This window comes from Zootoca vivipara, chromosome 6 (assembly GCF_963506605.1).
Source record: "Zootoca vivipara chromosome 6, rZooViv1.1, whole genome shotgun sequence".
NCBI lineage: Eukaryota > Metazoa > Chordata > Lepidosauria > Squamata > Lacertidae > Zootoca > Zootoca vivipara.
Window position 1 is genome coordinate 85,707,488 of NC_083281.1, and position 19,699 is coordinate 85,727,186.

Sequence of the window (19,699 nt, forward strand, 5' to 3'; positions counted from 1 at the left end):
GTTGTGTATTTCAATGGGTCTACTCTGTGTAGGACTGGCATTGGCTACTTCCCAAAGGTTTGCCCACAGAACCTGCTGGGTGCATTCTTTTCACCTGTGCCTACACACCTCCCAACTGGGCATAATTCAAAAAGTGGACTGACTCTGGCCCACAAAAACTTGTCACACACAGTGAGCTTCCTGGCTGTGTGGGGACTTGAACCCTGGGACTCAGCTACATTGGCAAAGGAAAGGCGCTTTATATGTGACACCATATGGCGCTGTGGAGTTCCGCTTTTGCCAACCTGATTTCTCAAAGAAAGTTTACAACGCGTTTAACCGAAACACTTCTTTGGTGTGTCTAGCCAGCCCGGGTCCAACACTAAGCACACCACACTGGCTCTCAGATTGTGTGTGTGTTTGTGTGTACATATGCTTAGTTTTACATAACTTACTTTACTATTACTGTGGCTTGATGCCTCGACGTTGTCGTAAATACTGGTTAATCCGGGTCTGTTATCCAGTCCCATTATAAGAGGCTGTCAGCGTTGAACCCTTTGCAATATTGAGCCCAAAGCAAGCAGACCTTTGTGCTCTAGAGGCATAGACAGACAGTATTTCCAATGCAGATTTTATTGCCATTATATTTTCCTCTGTGCTTGCGTTCTCCTGGTCTTGTGACTCCGGCCCTAAACTGCAAGGCAAATCCTTTGGAGGTGGGCGTGTGGAGTCTGCCAGCCTCACGTCCCTGATTAGATGACATCCTCATCTCCATAAATCTCCATCGTCCTTATAATAGGATGTTGGGCAACCCTTGAGTCTTGGGCGTCGGCTGCCATGTAGGCAATTTGTCACAGATGCTAACTCTCCTGAGCCAGGGAAAGTCTTGGGATGGGGTGTGTAAGGTCAACGCTCGCCAGTAAACCCTATCCTTTTGTTTTTTGGGGTGTTTGGGGGGGGGGTGTTGGGAGCCAAATCCAAATGTTGCCTTCCAGGTCTGAGGGCTTCACCCCAGGAAGTCAAGACTGCATGACCTTCTAAGATGACGTAAAGATCTTATAATTACGCAATGGCCATAACTAGGGCTGCATTGCAAGGATCAGCTATCTGTGGCTCTTCCTACCGCAGGCCTAAAGCCCCAGGGAAGTTGCCCACAAGGTAATGAAGTCCTTGGGCTGAAAAGGTTGTTGGGATTCCTGCACTGCAGGAACTGGATCACAGTTCCTTCTGGGAACACAAGGAGCCATTCCATTTGCAGAAGAGCAACTCAAGATTAAATCCTGCATCAGTTCCATTAGGTGAGGGGAGAGAAGGGGGCGTTCCAGTAGCTGAAGAAATCCCGAATATTTCAGGAGAATATATTTCAGAAGCTAGACGAACCAAGGGTCATCTGTTCTAGCCCAGCTCTCTGCAATGCAGCTCAGAATGCTAAACGCCGTTCCAGAGGAAGCACTATTTATTATAATTATTGCTACAACAAAACAAATCCCAGAACTGCGCTTTGGCACAAGAAAGAGAAGCAGCAGCATCTCCAAGCAGGGAGAGACCCCCTGCACTGAGCTAGATGAACCGAGGACCCTTTACAAGGCAGCTGCTCATCTTCCTGTTGAAACCAAGCCTTTATGGAGAACTAGTAGGGCCAGAAGCTTGCTTTATTTTTAAGGGAAGTCCTATTGGAAACCCCAGGCAGCTTCTGCCAGCCAGTGTTGACACTACTGAGCTAGATGGACTCTACGCACAGAGAAATCCTTGGTAGAGGTGCCAACAGAAAAATCAGGTTATTTATGTATGCTGCTGCTGCTGCGGCCCATGTTTTGTTAGCCCCCTCAAAATGGAAAACGAGCGAGGTCCCAACTGAAGAAGAATGTCAACTTACGCTGACAGAGAATGCACAACTTGCAGGCTTAATAATAATAATAATAATAATAATAATAATAATAATAAAATTATTTATACCCCGCCCTCCCCAGTCAAAAACCGGGCTCAGGGCGGCTGACACCAACAGAACCACAATAAAACATAAAAACAATTAATTAAAATACAGATTAAAATACAGTATTAAAATTTAAAGTGCAGCCTCATTTCAAGTAGGCCATAATCCAAGCCATGAGGGAGAAAAACACAGGGGTCAGGCTGAGTCTAACCCAAAGGCCAGGCGGAACAGCTCTGTCTTGCAGGCCCTGCGGAAAGATGACAAATCCCGCAGGGCCCTGGTCTCCTGGGAAAGAGCGTTCCACCAGGTTGGGGCCAGTACTGAAAAGGCCCTGGCTCTAGTGGAGGCCAATCTAGCCATCTTATGACTCGGGATCTCCAGAATATTATTATTTGTGGACCTTAAGGTCCTCCGCGGGGCATACCAGGAGAGGCGGTCCCGTAGGTACGAGGGTCCCAAGTCGCATAGGGCTTAACATATAGAATAAGAGAACAAGAAAGAAGAACATACATTTAGAGAAGATTGGACAATGTTTATTGAATATATGGGAAGTAATTGTGTACAGCTGAAAACACTGGCGGCATTAAGATAAATTCAACAGCGTAAATAAGTTTTGATGGATACAATAATGGAATACGGATTGGTATAGTTTTTGCAAAATATGCAGGGATTTATAATATGTAAAATGAACCATGGAAAGCGAAGAAGGGAGAACATTGTTCCCCCAGTGAGAGGGGGGGAACAAGATTCATGTTTGATTCCAAGAGCTTTTAAAGAAGAACCAGTATGGAATAATGCCCTCCCAGTGAGAGAGGGAGGGTGGAATCCGTACTGGGACCAGAGTTTAAAGGAAAGAAAAACTGTGAAAGGGCTAAAAAGTGGGAAAGTAGTTGGTGTTTTGTAATATTCAACGAATTGGGGAGGCAGCAGGGGATGACCAAGGAAGAAGGGTGGATAGGAAGGGGCAGAGTGGGAGTGGGGTGAGGAGCAATAAGGGATGTTATCATAGCTGCCAAGTTATCCCTTTTTAAAAGGGATTTTCCCTTATGCTGAATAGGCTTCCTCGCAAGAAAAGGGAAAACTTGGCAGCTATGGATGTTATTTTTTGATTGCTTTAGATGGTCCGAAACTGGAATGACCTATGAAACTCGCTGAATCATCTGGGAGACCCTGAGTCCAGGGGAAGGGGGGCTGATTTAGTTTTAAGCGATTAAATGATATTATGTTAGAAAAATTAATATTTGAATTCATGGAAAGTTTTTGGTAATAAATTTTTGGCTAAGGGGAGAAATAAAAGATAGAGGATGGGAAAATAAATTTGGATTTGGATTAATTGATTAATTATTGGTGGAGGATAATGGACGTTTTTTAGAATAGTTCAGAGATAATGATAAAATGTGTTAGAATGATTTATGATACAAAATTGAGATTTTAAAATGGACACAGTGTGGGGGGAATTGAGGAAGTCAACAATGTTAAGTTAAAAAATGTAAGAATTATTATGTTTTTCTTTTTCATGTTTTATTTTTTTGTGATTTTATTTTTGTGAATATTGGAAAATGAATAAAAATTATTTGGGGGGAAAAGAGGGAAGAAGGGAAGTCATTGATATCTTAAGGGTGTAAAATGAGTATCTTAAATTGTAAAACAGAAAACTTAATTTAAAAAGTATATACAAAAAGGAAAAAAAGGAAAATCACCTCCTTTCGGTGACTGAATATTGCAGCCAACTCCTAGGGGTCAAGGGGTATTTGTCCCCACCCCCAAAAATATTTTGAGGCCCACCCACTAGTTGACGGTCATTGCCATTCAAATAGTGTGTGTGCACTCCATTATGCGATCGATTATGTGGGGAGGGGCTTACCTGCCCTCCCGCCAATATTTTATTCAAGTTGGCACACCTGAGCAGGAGCTACAGGCTGCCTGCTTAGTAGGTACGATAAAGCAATTAGTTTTCCAGCTGGAGATAAGGAAGGCGATGGGGTGGGGGTGGGGGAATCCTTACGGAGCAAGACAATTTGGCTCCAGAGAGGGAGGGAGGGAGCAGCCCGTCCACATTACCCAGCTGGAAGGATAAATAAGTCCACCCACGCGCCTTGCTCTTCTCTGCCTCCGGCTAACTGCTAGACCAAAGGTATATAGCACCTGTGCGCCTCACCTGAGTGCGCGCACACCAGACTGGCAGCCCTTGCCGCCGGTCGGGTCACCCAACCCAGCTGCAGAGAGCCAGGAGGTGGGATTACAACCCCGGGCAGCCTATCGCCTGGCACGATGCAAAGCCCCGGGGGTGGTGCCCGCTGGCCCGTGGCTTCTTAATCGCACCATCTGCACCGGGGCAGCAACCAGAGACACCGTACAGACTCTGCTGCCCGGGAGGGAGAGGAGAGGAGAGACGCACCAGGCGCAAAGGAGGCGCTCGACATGTCAGAGCAAAGATGGGTCCGGCTGTCCACCGAGGAGCCCACCCGCACCGTCTATGTGCTGGGCACAGAGATCTCCCTCGACGTTTGCGGGTAAGAAAGAAGGCAATTGCCCTTATTCGTTTGCTCAGTGGTGGGGATTCTCTGGCCTCTGGAGCATGCACAGAGGGCCGAAGGGAAGGCGTAAAATCTTGCTGAACGGTGCATGATGATGCGGGAAGTATTTAGCAAATATGTTTGTTGTTTAGTCGTTTAGTCGTGTCCGACTCTTCGTGACCCCATGGACCATAGCACGCCAGGCACTCCTGTCTTGCACTGCCTCCCGCAGTTTGGTCAAACTCATGTTCGTAGCTTCGAGAAAATATTTGCTATATTTAGCAAATATAGCAGGCATCAACCCAAATCATCTCCGAGTCAGCCTGCTATATTTCCCTATCTACAGGGAAGTTTTTAATGTTCGATTAGGTTTCTGTATATCCTGGAAGCCGCCCAGAGTGGCTGGAAGGAGCCCCAATCAGATGCGTGGGGTACAATTAATAACAATAGCAATAAATAAATAATAAATTAATTTTAATATTTATACCTCGCCCATCTGGCTGGGTTTCCCCAGCCACTCTGGGCGGCTTACAACACATAAAAAAATGTAAAACATTACAAATAAAAAAATTGTTATGAAATTATTATCTGGGCTGTGACTTTCAGTGCCAGCTGTGGGAGTGGGTGTCCGGAGCAGGCTCAGTTTGAAGCTGGGGAGAGTACAAAATGCATTGGGGGGGGGCACAGTGTATGTTTAAAGCTCACTATTTCCCCAGTGAATCCTGGGAACCGTAGTTTATGAGGAGTGCTGGGAATTGCAGCTCTGTGAAGGGTAAACACTTTGCACAATTTCAGAGGCAAGATTGTTTTACAGGAGTGAGCTCTCGTGGTATGTTCTTCAAGAGTGAGTTTTGAGTTTTTGTGTTTGGTCAGGTTATAAAAAGGTTATATATTTTGTTTAAATATATCACAACACATTTGTTTAAATATATCACAACACATTTTCTTTCTGCCTGCACCCTATCAGGTGTTGTATAGACCTGTAATTGATCCCAGCAGCAGAGAATTGAAAATGTTGATGCGGGATTTGGGGATAGTGAGGAGTGTAATTGATTCTTATTTGTTTTGCAAAAAACATACTTTAGACTACGGACAATCTTTATTGATAATTACTTTCCGATTGGTCAGGATTCCACCTGATTTGCTTCTGTTGGGCTTAGATGCCTTCCCATCAATGATTTGTCCAACACACACATTTCAGGGCATTTCTGCCTCACTTTCCTATCTGCAAAAAGTCTTTTTTAAAAAAGTGGATTTGTTACATGGTTTATTTTATAAAATTTATACACTGCTTTGAATGTGGAAAAAAACCTCAAAGTGGTTTACAATAAAGATAAAGCAACAAAATTATCACCAAGAAAAATAAACAACCATAACTTAAGACTTTTGAAAAGTCAAAATAACAAACTAAAAACAGATCAAAACTCACAACATTTCTAAGCATCTGCGGAGGCTTGTCCAAAGGAAAATGTTTTAGCGGGTGCCCCAAAGGGGGGATGGTGAAGTCGCCTGCCTGATATCAATTGGCAGGGAGTTCCAAAGTGCAGGTTCTGCCACACCAAAAGATTGAGTTCTTACAAGTGTGGAAAGGGTGTTATGTTGCACCTATAACGCTGCCAGTTCTGCCGACTGAAAGGGAGCAGAGTGCTTCAGTCTACAAATTTCTGTGCTTGAGAATCCCCCCACACAAAAAAATTACTTACAAATACTAAATACCTGAGTTTACTAAATATCTGAGTGGGAACCTGAGTTTACAAAATGTGGGGTAAATCTGAATGCCCAGTGGTGTGGAGGCAACCATCATTCCCAAAGTCATTTCTTATGAACGTAAGAAGAGACTGGGTCCCATCTAGTCCATCTTCCTGTTCTCACAGTGACTGGGCAGCTGCCCCAATGGGGAGCTCACAGCAGGATCCGAGCACAAGAGCCCTCTCCCCTCCTGGGGGTTTCCAGCAACTGGAGTTCATAAGCATTGCTGCCTCTGACTGTGCAGGCAGAGCAAGCCAGCGTGGCTGGTATTCTTACCCAAAATAGTCACCATGAATGAATGTGTCCGGTCCTCTTTTAAAGCCTTCCAAGTTGGTGACCATCCCTGTGTCCTGTGGGAGGGAGTTCCGTAGTTTAACTTTGCACCGCATGAAAAAAAATCTTCCTTTTATCCATCCTGATTCTTCAAATATTCGGCTTCATCCTGTTTAGTAGCCGTCGATAGGCTCCTCCTCCATGAATTTCCTGTGCCATATTCTCTGTCCCTTGTTTTGCTCACTCTGTGCCCTTTAACAAACAAAGCCAGTGATGGCAATGAACTCACAAACTAATCTGAAAGTTTAATTGGCAATGGGTGATGCCTGCAATGAGCCATTTGTTTTGCTCTGTTGAGCTAAAGCCACCCAGCTAGCTCGTTCCCAGATTGCTCCCCGGCGTGCTTCCGGAGGGAGTCATAGAATCATAGAATTGTGGAGTTGGAAGATCCTAAGGGTCATTTAATCCAATCCCATGCAAGGCTGAAGTCTCAACTAAAGTGTCCATGACAGATGGCCACTTGATCTCTGCTTGAATACCTCCACTGAAGGAGAGTATACCACCTTCTGAGGGAGACTTGGAAGGTACCCCCAAGGCTCTTTATTATTATTATTACTTATTTGGTTTTTCAGATTAAAATTGTACAGTCACATATCGAACATACAACATGCAAACAAGATTCCAAGGAATCTCTTGAACTTCCCTCTTCCCCTTTGCGGGTCCTATTGTTAATCATTTCCTCCTGCATCTTCTATGATAATCCAAAATCTTTTACCTCTCCATTGTGTCCAAAAGTCACATTAAACTACAAATGATACTCCAATTCTACTAACAATTTTAACTGTTTCCAATGATTTTTAGGGTAAGTTTTCCCCATTCCTTATTAAAATTTTGGTCTTCCTGATTTCTGACTCTTCTGGTCATTTTAGCCATTTCGACATAATCCATCCACTTCATCTGCCATTCTTCTCTGGTAGGGACTTTATCTTCTTTCCATCTCTGGACCAATAACATCCCCGCAGCTGTAGTCACACACATAGTCTTTTCTGCTCCTTTGGGATTTTGGCACCGATAATTCCTAAAAGGAAGGCTTTGAGTATTTTTTAGGGAAAAAATCCCAACTCATTATATATCATTTCCCAAAATTCTTTTACTGCCTTACATTTCCACCACACCCCCAAGGGTCATCTAGTCCAACCCCCTGCAATGCAGGAATCTCAGCTAAAGCATTCATGACAGGTGGGCCATCCAACCTCTGCTTAAAAACCTCCAAGGAAGGTGAGTCCACCACCTCCTAAGGGAGTCCGTTCCACTGTCGAACAGCTCTCACTGTCAGAAAGTTCTTCCTAATGTTTAGTCGGAACCTCCTTTCTCGTAACTTGAATCCATTAATTAATTTCTATTCCACCTTTCCAATAACCCTCACAACAACCTTGTAAGGCAGGTTAGGCTAAGAGTGAGCGACTGGCCCCCACGGCCACCCAGTGAGCTTCCTGGCTGAGTGGGGAGGTCTCCTAGGTCCTGGCCCGACACTCGATCCACTACACCACATGGCTCTCCAGACCAGGAGAAAACAAGCTTGCTCCATCTTCCATGTGTCAGCACTTCAGGTATTTAAAGATGGCTATCATATCGCCTCTCAGTCTCCTCTTTTCCAGCTGCTTCAACCATTCCTCATAAGGCTTGGTTTCCAGACCCTTGATCCACTTGGTTGCCCTCCTATGCAAACGTTCAAGCTTGTCAATATCCTTCTTAAATTTTGGGGCACAGAGCTGGACACAGTATTCCAGCTGTTGTCTAACCAAGGCAGAATAGTGTGGTAATATTACTTCTCCTGGTGCAGCCTATACAGTAATAGCATTCTCCCCCCTCCCCCTTTAATTTATATCCCACCCATCTGGCTGGGTTTCCCCAGCCACTTTTATATATGCTTAGAGTATATATAAAAACACAACAATTCAGATGGAAATTCCCAGGTGTCAAAAAAAGGTTATTTATGTCTGCCACTATCGATGGATGTAGTAATGGAATACTGAATGGTTTAGTTTATGTAAAATATGCAGGTATTTATGATATCCAAAATGAACGATGGAATGTCAACCTGTGGCACAGAAAGAATCTGATATTGTATAATAAGGAGGACGGGAAGTACCTAAGAGGAAAGGAAACGGGAAGAAATATTTTGGTTATATACTGTTCACATTGGGAATAAGTAACTTTGTGTTTGATTGTATATTCTTTGGTGAATTGAAAAATTGTATTCTATATTTATGTTATGCTTATGTAACCTTTTTAAACAATAAAGTTAATTAAACAAAAACAAAAAACAAAATGAACAATGGAAAGAGGGAGAAGGGACGTCATTGATAAATTACGGATGTAAAAATGAGTATTCAAAATTGTAAATGTAATAAACTTTATACACACACATACACACAACAAACATCAAACAGAATACCATATACAAGCAACAAACAAACCAATAAATCAATAGAAACCAATAATAACAATAAACAGTTTACAGTTACATGTATACCCAAATAGGTGCACAACAATTCGATGTTCTGAAAACTCTTCCTCAATTTAACACCCACCCACCCACCCAGTGGTCAAAACAGGGTGATGTGGCCCTCTGGCTGAAAACTTTCAGCCACCCTTACCTTTCCTGTCAAAGTGCATGTGAGAATGAGTTATAATGCTTTGTGGAAAGCCGGAGGCACACCCTCTGCTGCATCTGAACTTCGGTTGCCCTTGGGCACCTCTGTAAGATATCTAGCCTCATCTGGAGGAATCTGACTTCCCAACCAGCCCAACAGCAACACAAGCTGAGCAATCCCCACGGATCTCGCCACCCACGGCACATGAAGACAAAAACAAATGCTGACTCAACAGCCACTGCCTGCCACAAGGCCAGAACTTTGGCTGCGCTGGGCCTGACTGGTTGAATCTTCCTCCCGGAAGTCAGGCACACAAAGGGCAGCTCACAAGCAGCCTCTCTGACCCACACAAGTGGGGCGCTCAGGCACACCCCCACCCTCTGCCTTGTTTTGATGATGGCAATTTCAAAATAATAATTTTATTATTTATACCCTGCCCACCTGGCTGGGTTTCTCCAGCCACTCTGGGTGGCTTCCAACAAATTATTAAAAATACAATTTAAAAAAACTTCCCTAAACAGGGCTGCCTTCAGATGTCTTCTAAAAGTCAGATAGTTGTTTATATTTCCTTGACATCTGATGGGAGGGCGTTCCAAAGGGCGGGCACCACTACCGAGAAAGCCCTCTGCCTGGTTACCTGTCAATGCATCTACTACTTGATTGTGTACAATAATCCCAACCATCTATCAAAGTGGCATAATAAAAAAGCAATAAAATGATTCATATGAAAAATTGCCAATAAGCTTTCAAAAAGTTAAAATAGCAATGGATTAAAAGAACAGATTAAAACTCACATTGGCTTTCTAAGCATCTGGGCAGGATTCTCTCTAAACAAGGTGCCCCCCAAAAAAGTACTTAGTGAAAGCATCCGATTGGTATCAATAGGCAGGGAGTTCCGAAGAGCAGGTGCTGCCACACGAAACAATGGAGTTCTTACAAATGCATGCATGCATGATATCATGGCAGCTTTACAATGCCAGTTCCACCCACGGAAGTGGCTCACTGGGCATATATGGAGTAAGGTAACCTCATAACTACTGCAAACCAGACTGACTCCCATCAGTCCTGGCAGCCAGCATGGCCAATGATCATGGATTACTAGGGGAGTTATAGTTCAGCAACATCCAGGGGGCTGCCGGTTCCCCATCCCTGCTTTAGAGGAAGGCAGAGTTAGTTGTAATGGAAGGTAGCTGTGAGGGGCAGTAAAGGCAACTGATGGCCCAGTTCAGGAAGCCTTTGGCCCTCCAGATGTTGTTGGACTCCAATTCCCATCAGTCAGAGATGCTTCACCAGAGGTGCTGGTGGGAGTTGGAGTCCAGCAATCGCAGGAAGGCTGCAGGTTCTCTCCATGACTAGGACGGTGATAAGTAAGGGGCAGTAAATGCAAGTGATGGTTTAGTTGAGGGCTGGGAAAGCTGTAGCCCTCCAGATGTTGCTACCTTTGAAGATTACCCAGAAACTACAACTAATCCAGAATGCGGCAGCTAGACTGGTGACTGGGAGCAGCCGCCGAGACCACATAACACCACTTCTGAAAGACCTACATTGGCTCCCAGTACGTTTCCAAGAACAATTCAAAGTGTTTGTGCTGACCTTGAAAGCCTTAAATGGCCTCGGCCCAGTATACCTGCAAAAAGCGTCTCCACCCCCAGCGTTCAGCCCGGACACCCCGGGGGCCTCCCTGCGAGAAGTGAAGTTACAGGGAACCAGACAGAGGGCCTTCTCGGTAGTGGTGCCCGCCCTATGGAACGCCGTCCCATTAGACGTCAAGGAAATAAACAACTGCCTGACTTTTAGAAGACATCTGTTTAGGGAAGTTTTTAATGTTTGTTTTATCATGTTTTTAGTATTCTGTTGGGAGCCACCCAGAGTGGCTGGGGAAACCTAGCCAGATGGGCAGGATATAAATAAATTACTATTGTTATTAAGCTCCCAATTGCACAACCTCTTGAGGGCTATAGGTTTCCCAGTCCCGTCCTAAACTGAAGAAACCGTTCCTGTAAATATTTGGCGTTGTCCCAGCCAGAGAATCATAGAATCGTAGAGTTGGAAGAGACCACAAGGGCCATCCAGTCCAACCCCCTGCTGAGCAGGAAACACCATCAAAGCATTCTTGACATATGCCTGTCAAGCCTCTGCTTAAAGACCTCCAAAGAAGACTCCACCACACTCCTTGGTAGCAAATTCCACTGTCGAACAGCTCTTACTGTCAGGAAGTTCTTCCTACTGTTTAGGTGGAATCTTCTTTCTTGTAGTTTGAATCCATTGCTCCGTGTCCGCTTCTCTGGAGCAGTAGAAAACAACCTTTCTCCCTCCTCTATATTACATCCTTTTATATATTTGAACATGGCTATCATATCACCCCTTAACCTTCTCTTCTCCAGGCTAAACATACCCAGCTCCCTAAGCCGTTCCTCATAAGGCATCGTTTCCAGGCCTTTGACCATTTTGGTGCCCTCTTCTGGACATGTTCCAGCTTGTCAGTATCCTTCTTGAACTGTGGTGCCCAGAACTGGACACAGTACTCCAGGATGGAGTACTTAGGATGGAGCAGGAATCCAGGCTGGGGAGAACGCAAGAACAGAATCAGGCCAATGGGGGCTCACCTAGTCCAGCCTTCTGTTCTCCCGGTGGCCAAACAGGCAAGGAAACCAGACGAGGACAGGAGCTGAGAGCAACTCTCTCCTCCTGCGGTTTCCAGCAATTGGCATTCAGAAGCGCTGATGCCTCTGACTGCAGGCCCAGCAAAGAGCGAAGGAGCCACTGGGCATAAGCAGGGCATCCAGCTGGAGCTGAGCTAATCAGTCTGGGCGTGAGCTGGTTGCAGGATAATGAGCAGCAGAGATTGGATGTGCCCAGCGATCAGAGCCCGGCATGGGGGATGTGTTGAGACTTGCCAGCTGGGCCTCCTAAGAGGATCTGAACAGGCAGGCATCAGCAGGCAGTGACCGGCAGCCACGCTTATCAGGGGGATAGGGTTCTGATCCAAGTTACAGGAGCCTCCCAGGAAAAGGCAGGGTTGTGGGGAGCAGCAGCCTTCAAAGAAATGAAGGTCAAGCAGGGAGAATTGGGGCTCCAGGTCCAATACGAGACCCAGAGGCTCGATCAGACACCAGTCCAGGGTCAGTATTGCAAGGGGTGGGCTTGGGAGCGAAAGAGCTGGCCTGTTTTCAGACGTTAGGAAGCTCAGAAGGGAGGCCTTGCATGCTCTGTGGTTCCTGCATTTTGTGTGTGTGTGTTTGTTGGGGGGGTTGGGCTAGATGACTCTTGGGGTTCCCTACCAATTCTATGATTCTGGCCTCCTAACCCACCCCAGCTGCTAGGAGCAAAGGAACCTCAAGGACTGCTTGCTCACAAGAGATCCTTTGCTCACAAGCCGCACAGTGACTCTGCAGCTGTCAGAGCATGATCTGGCCCAGATCAGATTCGCGTACTTGCAAGATCGCCTTACCCCCATCCAAGCCCATTTGTCTGTTTTGATTTGCAAAACTAGCAGCATTGCAGGTGCTACTTATTGCCCGTTCTGAATTCGTAAATAATTGATATATTATTTACACTTTGGAACTCCCTGCCTCTTGATGTAAGGCAGAGATGCTCTCGTTGTACTCTTGGAGGGTCAGGAAAAGGTGGACTTGGACCCCGAACAGAGGGGCTGTCTGGACGTACTTAAGGCCCTTCCGCTAGATGTGTTGACGTTTGACGCCTGACCCTTCCGTGTCTGGCAACCAAACCCTACACACACACACACACACACACACACACACACACACACACACACACAACACCTTGCCAGCCCACCGTGCTTCTACAAGCCACAAGGCTTTTGTTCTAACCTTGCTTTTGTCATGGCGCTGGTTGGTTGCTTGGGGAGGGGAGAGCAAAAAAGAGAGGTTAATTTCTTCCTGTTTGGCAACTTCTGGCCTGCTGGCTCAGTGCCCGATGATGACAACGTCTCAGAGGGTTTGGCCTTTGTGGGAATGGATCCAAGAGGAAGCTGGCACAAACACCCACTCAGCCCTTGGGAAGGGCCCGAGCCCTGAAACCACAAAATCTGGTGCCAGATTCTTGCCTAATCTAAGGAGTGTTATAAGAATCCTGAGGTCTCAAAAATAAATGTTTGTAAGCACAGGTAAACACACAAGTACCTATAAAAACCACATGTCCGAATTAGTACAGGTGAGCAATCTTGACTCTCCTAAAGACTAAACCAGGCATCCCCAACCTGCGGCCCTCCAGATATTTTGGCCTACAACTCCCATGATCCCTAGCTAACAGGACCAGTGGTCAGGGATGATGGGAATTGTAGTCCAAAACATCTGGAGCGCCAAAGGTTGGGGATGCCTGCTCCTAAACCATTGTTTCCCAAACTTGGGTCTCCAGCTGTTTTGGACAACAATTCCCATCATGCCTAGCTAGCAAGACCAGTGGTCGAGGATGATGGGAATTGTAGTCCAATATCTGCCCTTTGGGAAACACTGCTCTAAACATTTTCTCTGCAGAAGGAAATATCTTGGAGAAACCTTTCCCAATGGTTTTTTTCACTTACAAATCCTGTCTTAAGGGCATATTTTGTGTATGAACCGGGTTGGCCTATGACCTGGATTCAAGAACTCGGGTATTTGCCGTCTCAAAAGAATGGCCAGACTGCCCAGGTAATGCAATCAGTAAAACCTTATCAGGTATCCTGGCAGACAGGCGAGAAGCCACTCTCTCAAATTTGTTTCTGTGATGGTTTGTATGATGCTTTTTAGGCGGTCTTTCGTTAAGGGACTGGGCAATTTCAAGTCTTTAAAGGTTCTTGCACACCTTTGTTCTTGGTCGGTCTCTCACCTCCTTGCAAGGAGGTGGGAAACTCTGTTGCAAAAAAAAAAATGCCTTGCTTGCATTGCTTCCTGCCTCCATCCTTTTATCTCTGACCGATAATGGACTTGGGGGACACTGAATCCCTTAGGATAGTAGAGTTGGAAGACACCCTGAGAGGCATCTAGTCCAACCCTCTGCAATGCAGGAATCTCCGCTAAAGCATCCATGGCAGATGGCCACCCAACCTCTACTTTAAAACCTTCAAGGAAGGAGAGCCCACCACCTCCCAAGGGAGACTGTTCCACTGTCGAACAGCTCTTACTGTCAGAAAGTTTTTCCTTATGTTTATTTGGAATCTCCTTTCTTGTAATGTGAAGCCCTTTTTTTTTAGTCCTACCTTCTAGAGCAAGAGGAAACAAGCTGGCTCCATTTTCCATGTGACAGCCTTTAATATATTTGAAAATAGCTCTCATATCTCCTCTCAATCTCCTCTTTTTCCAGGCTAAACATACCCAGCTCCTTCAAGCGCGCCTCGTAAGGTTTGGTTTCCAGACCCTTGGTCATCTTGGTTGCCATACCTGCCAACATTTCCGGAGGGCAATTCAGGACACCTTCCCTCTCCCCACCTCCCTTTGCAATATTCCTGCTCCTCTGCAGCATCTAGTGGAGCATTGGGAGATGGGATGGATGTCAGTGCAGCCAGGGGTTGGCCTGGAGTGGCTTCTGGGGAAATTGGAGCATCCCGGTTTGAGTTCAGAAGCTGGGGCAGCTTCTGTAAATTCCGGGTGTCCCAGTTAAATCGGGACACTTGAGGGGTCTGAGTTGCCCTCCTCTGAACACATCCCAGCTTGTCAACACCCTTCTTAAATTGTGGCACCCAGAATAGGACACAGTATTCCAGATGTGGTCTGACCAAGGCAGAATAGAGTGGTACTATTACTTCCCTTGATCTGGACATTAGACTTCTGTTGATACAGACTAGAATAGCATTAGCTTTTTTTGATGGGGAGTTGGGCTGTAAAAGCAAACCCCATTTTTTTTCTATAACAGGACAACCGTCTCTTATGGATCTTGCATCCCTTTTTAAAAGTACAGCACTCTAGACGGCAGGAAGTCTGTCAGATGTCTATCTAATGAAAGCTGGGAGTTCAAAAAGGGATGTCTTTAAAAGCCTTTAAAAATGTCTTTTTAAAAAAGTAAGAAAAAGTGATGACTTACATTGTTAACTGCTCTTTGGTCTCTTGATGGGCAGTATATAAATTTAATGAAACTAAATAATATGTCTGGGGAGGCTGGGTTAAGGAAAACTTTTAGAGAGCGTCGGAAACAGGACAACCAATGTGTCTGCCTGGTTTCAGTGGGCAGGGAGTTCCAGAAATTAGCTACTGCTGCACTAAAAGACTGATTTCTCGCAAGTGAATCCACTTCATTCACAACTTACATCTTTGTGAATAAAAGTCATTTGGATATTTTTTAAAGGGACACTTTTTCACTTTGAGGTACCGTAGGAGTATATAGATCAGGGGTCAGCAAACTTTTTCAGCAGGGGGCCGGTTCACTGTCCCTCAGACCTTGTGGGGGGCCGGACTATATTTTGAAAAAAATATATGAACAAATTCCTATGCCCCACAAATAACCCAGAGATGCATTTTAAATAAAAGGACACATTCTACTCATGTAGAAACACCAGGTAGGTCCCACAAATAACCCAGAGATGCATTTTAAATAAAAGGACACATTCTACTCATGTAAAAACATGCTGATTCCCGGACCGTCCGCGGGCCGGATTTAAAAGGCGATTGGGCTGCATCCAGCCCCCGGGCCTTAGTTTGGGGACCCCTTGTATAGATACCACCTCAAAGCTGCCTTCTAAGATGGCCTGTGGCAATGACTGCTTTTAATATTAAAAAGAAATCCCCTCATTACCAGGAATCTCATTGGCTGACCTCAAGCCCATCACTACGTTTTGGCCTGGTCTACCTCCTAGGGTTGTTGTGGGGATAAAATGGAGGGAAGGCTGGAGAGCTCTTTTAGGAGCAAAATGTAAATGGTAAATGGAATGGGTGCTGTGAATTATCCTCTCTCTCTTTCTCTCTCTCAGGGCGGCCCCAAGTGGCGCCACAGCCTTTGATGTCTGGGGAACATCTGGGGTGAACCTCTATATTATCCACAATGGGGAGGTTTTGAAGATCCCCTCTTGTGTGCCCAAATGGCCCCTTGATTGTAAAGTCGAGGTGGTGGTCACGATGGACCAGCCAAGCTCTGAAGTCAACGAGGACAAGGTGAGAAACTCCGATGGCTTTGATGGAGCAGAGGGGGAAAGGAAAGAGCTAGACCTGATCCGGAAAAAGGTGTGCCGGCATTACTATAGCTATCATTGGAGCAGCTTCCCTGTAAGAAAAGGTTGCCACGTTCAGGACTTTTTAACTTTGAGAGAAGGCGAGGAAGAGGTGATAAAGTGCAACTCGAATCACATCTGTTGTTGTCCTTCAGTATACCTGAAGGAGCATCTCCACCTCCATCGTTCAGCTCGGACACTGAGGTCTAGCTCTGAGGTCCTTCTGGCGGTTCCCTCCCTGCGAGAAGTGAAGTTACAGGGAACCAGGCAGAGGGCCTTCTTGGTAGTGGCGCCTGCCCTGTGGAACGCCCTCCCACCAGATGTCAAGGAAATAAACAACTATTTGACTTTTAGAAAACATCTGAAGGCAGCTCTGTATAGGGACATTTTTAATGTTTGGTGTTTTATCATCTTTTTAATATTCTGTTGGGAGCTTACCAGAGTGGCTGGGGAAACCCAGCCAGATGGGTAGGGTACTAAATACTAATAATCCATTTGCTGAAACTGGCCATATTTTGGCAGGTCAGGATTTCATACTACAAGGACAATGGGAAGACACCAATGGCGAAAGCTCTGCTCCACCTCACCTGCGTGGGTAAGACAGGAACTGTATACTGTAGAAAATAGAATTTCTCTCTCTCTCTCTCTCCTCTCTCCTCTCTCTCTCTCTCTCTCACACACACACACACACACACACAGAGAGAGAGAGAGAGCTGGGTGCATAGGGAAAAACAACACAAGCATATTGTCTATTTTTCCCTGGCTTTTGTTGATGGTCAGGGCTGATATGGGTGAACTAGACAATGAGTTCCGGGCTCATGCAGTTAATTCAAGCACCTTTCACGGCATAGCTACTCACAGTAAAATGTTAATACCACGAAGACCTACTTCCAGAGGACTAGCACTTTAAAGACAAACAACTTCATTATGGCAGAAAACTTTCATGGACGACAGTTAGCTTCATCAGCTGCATGAAGTTAAACTATGGAACCTACTCCCACACAAGGCAGTGATGAATACCAGCCTAGATGACTTTAAAAGATTTGACAAATTCATGGAGGAGAGGGCCATTGATGGCTATGTTCCAGTGTTTGGTAACACAGACATCCTGGCATCGGCAAGCCATCTTGTCAGGCTGTTTGGGGATCCCACATGCCAATTTTCTTCTGTTTCCTCTCCTTGTCTCTCCCCCCCTGCTGCAGAAATCTCCCTGGATGCCGACACGAGCCGTTCAGGAACCGTGCAGAGGAGAGCCAAGAATAAGGTCAGGAAGGAGAGATAGGGGAGTCCGGGCATGTTGCGTGTGTTTGTTTATATCCAAAAAGCGAAAGCTGCTTTTCCACCTGACGGGCCCTTCAAGGCAACAAACCCAAGAGCATTTCAGCAAGGAGGGGGTGGAGCCTGTGGAGAGGGGGCGTGGCCTAGTGCTGGAGAGAAATCCCATGGTGGGGTGCATTTTGACGCTGGGCCTTAGGTCCCCCCACAACCTTACCTTAAAACCAACCTGTTCCTTCTGTAGTTGTGAGATACAAGTATTGGGTCCCACATACAGTATTTGTAGTGGGGCTAAGCCTTGTGGCTGATGTTTTCTGCCCCTGCAGAAAAATTGGACGTGGGGACCCGAAGGCAAAGGAGCCATCCTCTTGGTCAATTGCGACAGGGACGACCCTGAAGAAAAAATGGACAACAATGACCAGAAGCTGCAACCGTTTGTGGGTCGGTAACTGACGGATCCAAGGCTAGCATTGAGTCAGACTCATGGGGTCTTGCTCAGTATTGCTTACCCTGACTGGCAGCAGCTATTCATGGCGGGAGGGGGGGGGAAGGATGCTTCAGCCTACCCGAGGATGCCGGGAATTGAAACTGGGACCTTCTGCAGCAAGGCAGGCACTCCACCACTGAGTTGGGGCCCTTCCCTTTAAAAGCGAGATTCTAGTCCTCATGGTTCTGAAGGAAGGACTTTTTTGAATCGTCTCTTCCCAGCCTACCTACAGATGCTAGGGATTGAACCTGGGAGCTTTTGCACTCATCAATCATGTGTTAGAAACTGGGATATGAAAGTTAGGAGCTGAATGGCACCTTAAACTTTCTAGGTTATGGGCGCAACAACGGAATGTCTAGGCGTGCTTTTTTCCTAACAAGAATACAAAGCTGAAGATGAATGAACTGCAGCTAAAATCTTATGTTCATTTTTCACATGGTCTAGTCCAGGCATCCCCAAACTTCGGCCCTCCAGATGTTTTGGACTACAATTCCCATCATCCCTGACCACTGGTCCTGTTGGCTAGAGATCATGGGAGTTGTAGGCCAAAACATCTGGAGGGCCGCAGTTTGGGGATGCCTGGTCTAGTCCTTCCCCTGCCTACCCCCCTAATATTCTTAAGAGGGTCTTTTCTCCAGTCTTCAGAGAGTAGGTGGAAGCGAGGAGGCGGAAAAAAGTCCTCCTTTCCTTCCACTCTGCAGTTTCAATCTGAAATCTTACTGCCCCCAGAGCTAAGAAACTGTTTGCGCTAATGAAATTCCCTGTCGCAAAATGCCCCTAGAACAATGGGAGTTTCGAACACTGATCCTTCTCCTAAATTAAAGTAAGAATCTCATTCTCATTGTTCTTAGAATTGTAGAGTTGGAAAGAGTCTCTTCTAAGGTCTCTTTTGCTGGGCTCTTTTGCCCAACATGGAGCTTGAACCCACGACCCTGAAACTGAAAGTCGTCTGCTCTATACTGGCTGAGATACCCCAGCTCTGAATGAAGACGGTTGATTTAAACTCCATTCAGCTCGGAGCTTTGCTACTGAGCTACAGTCAGTTTCCCTCTGCTTTTCTCTCCAGACCGCAGGGATATGTCGCTGATGATCCTGACGACACGTGGGCCTGGGGACATTTTCGAGGATCACCAGCTGGTCCTCCACGTCTCGGCATCGGACGCCGACAAAGTGGGAGTCTTCCACGCTCAGGGTAAGTGCTGTCGGACTCTCAAGCAGCAGTGGTTCATCTCAGGTGCCCAAATGTCTCGGGCTGGCTCCGATTCGCTGATGAGAGTTGGAGTCCAGCAACATCTGGGAAGGTTGCAATTTTCACATCTCCGAACTAGACCATCACTTGCCTTCACTGTCCCTAGCTGCCCCCTTCACAGTTCTGGCTTCTTTTAATGTAGAGATAGGGAACCTGCGACTTCCCCAGATGCTGCTGCTTCAGAGTTGTCATTTTCTTTGACCATTAGCCATGCCAGACCAGATGGCAGCTGGAGTCCAGCAACATCTGGAGAGCCACAGGTGTTCCCCAAGATAAATTCAATGTAACAAAAGCAAATTGTAACATATAAAAAGAAAGAAACAAAGAACAGATGAACAAAAAGTTACAATTTGCTTTTTTTGTATGAAGGTGGAATTTAGTATCAGTTGATTATTCTATTATATGATTTTGTGAATGTGTTTTCTGTTAAGTTATTTGAT

The 19,699-nt window shown here is 45.8% G+C and overlaps 1 protein-coding gene across 2 annotated transcripts in view; it reads left to right on the forward strand.

Annotated features, from left to right (window-relative positions):
* The first annotated feature begins 4,082 nt into the window (after positions 1-4,082).
* The window catches only part of LOC118086987 (protein-arginine deiminase type-3-like), a 28,986-nt gene continuing 13,369 nt past the window's right edge, over positions 4,083-19,699 (forward strand). For both annotated transcript variants that reach the window (XR_009557815.1, XM_035119136.2), the window contains exons 1-6: positions 4,083-4,425; positions 16,012-16,192; positions 16,771-16,843; positions 17,451-17,512; positions 17,850-17,964; positions 19,077-19,202. Coding sequence is in view for 1 of the 2 variants with exons in the window: in XM_035119136.2 (XP_034975027.2) it covers positions 4,334-4,425; positions 16,012-16,192; positions 16,771-16,843; positions 17,451-17,512; positions 17,850-17,964; positions 19,077-19,202 (649 nt within the window). In the remaining variant the exon portion in view is untranslated. The remainder of the gene's footprint in view (positions 4,426-16,011; positions 16,193-16,770; positions 16,844-17,450; positions 17,513-17,849; positions 17,965-19,076; positions 19,203-19,699) is intronic.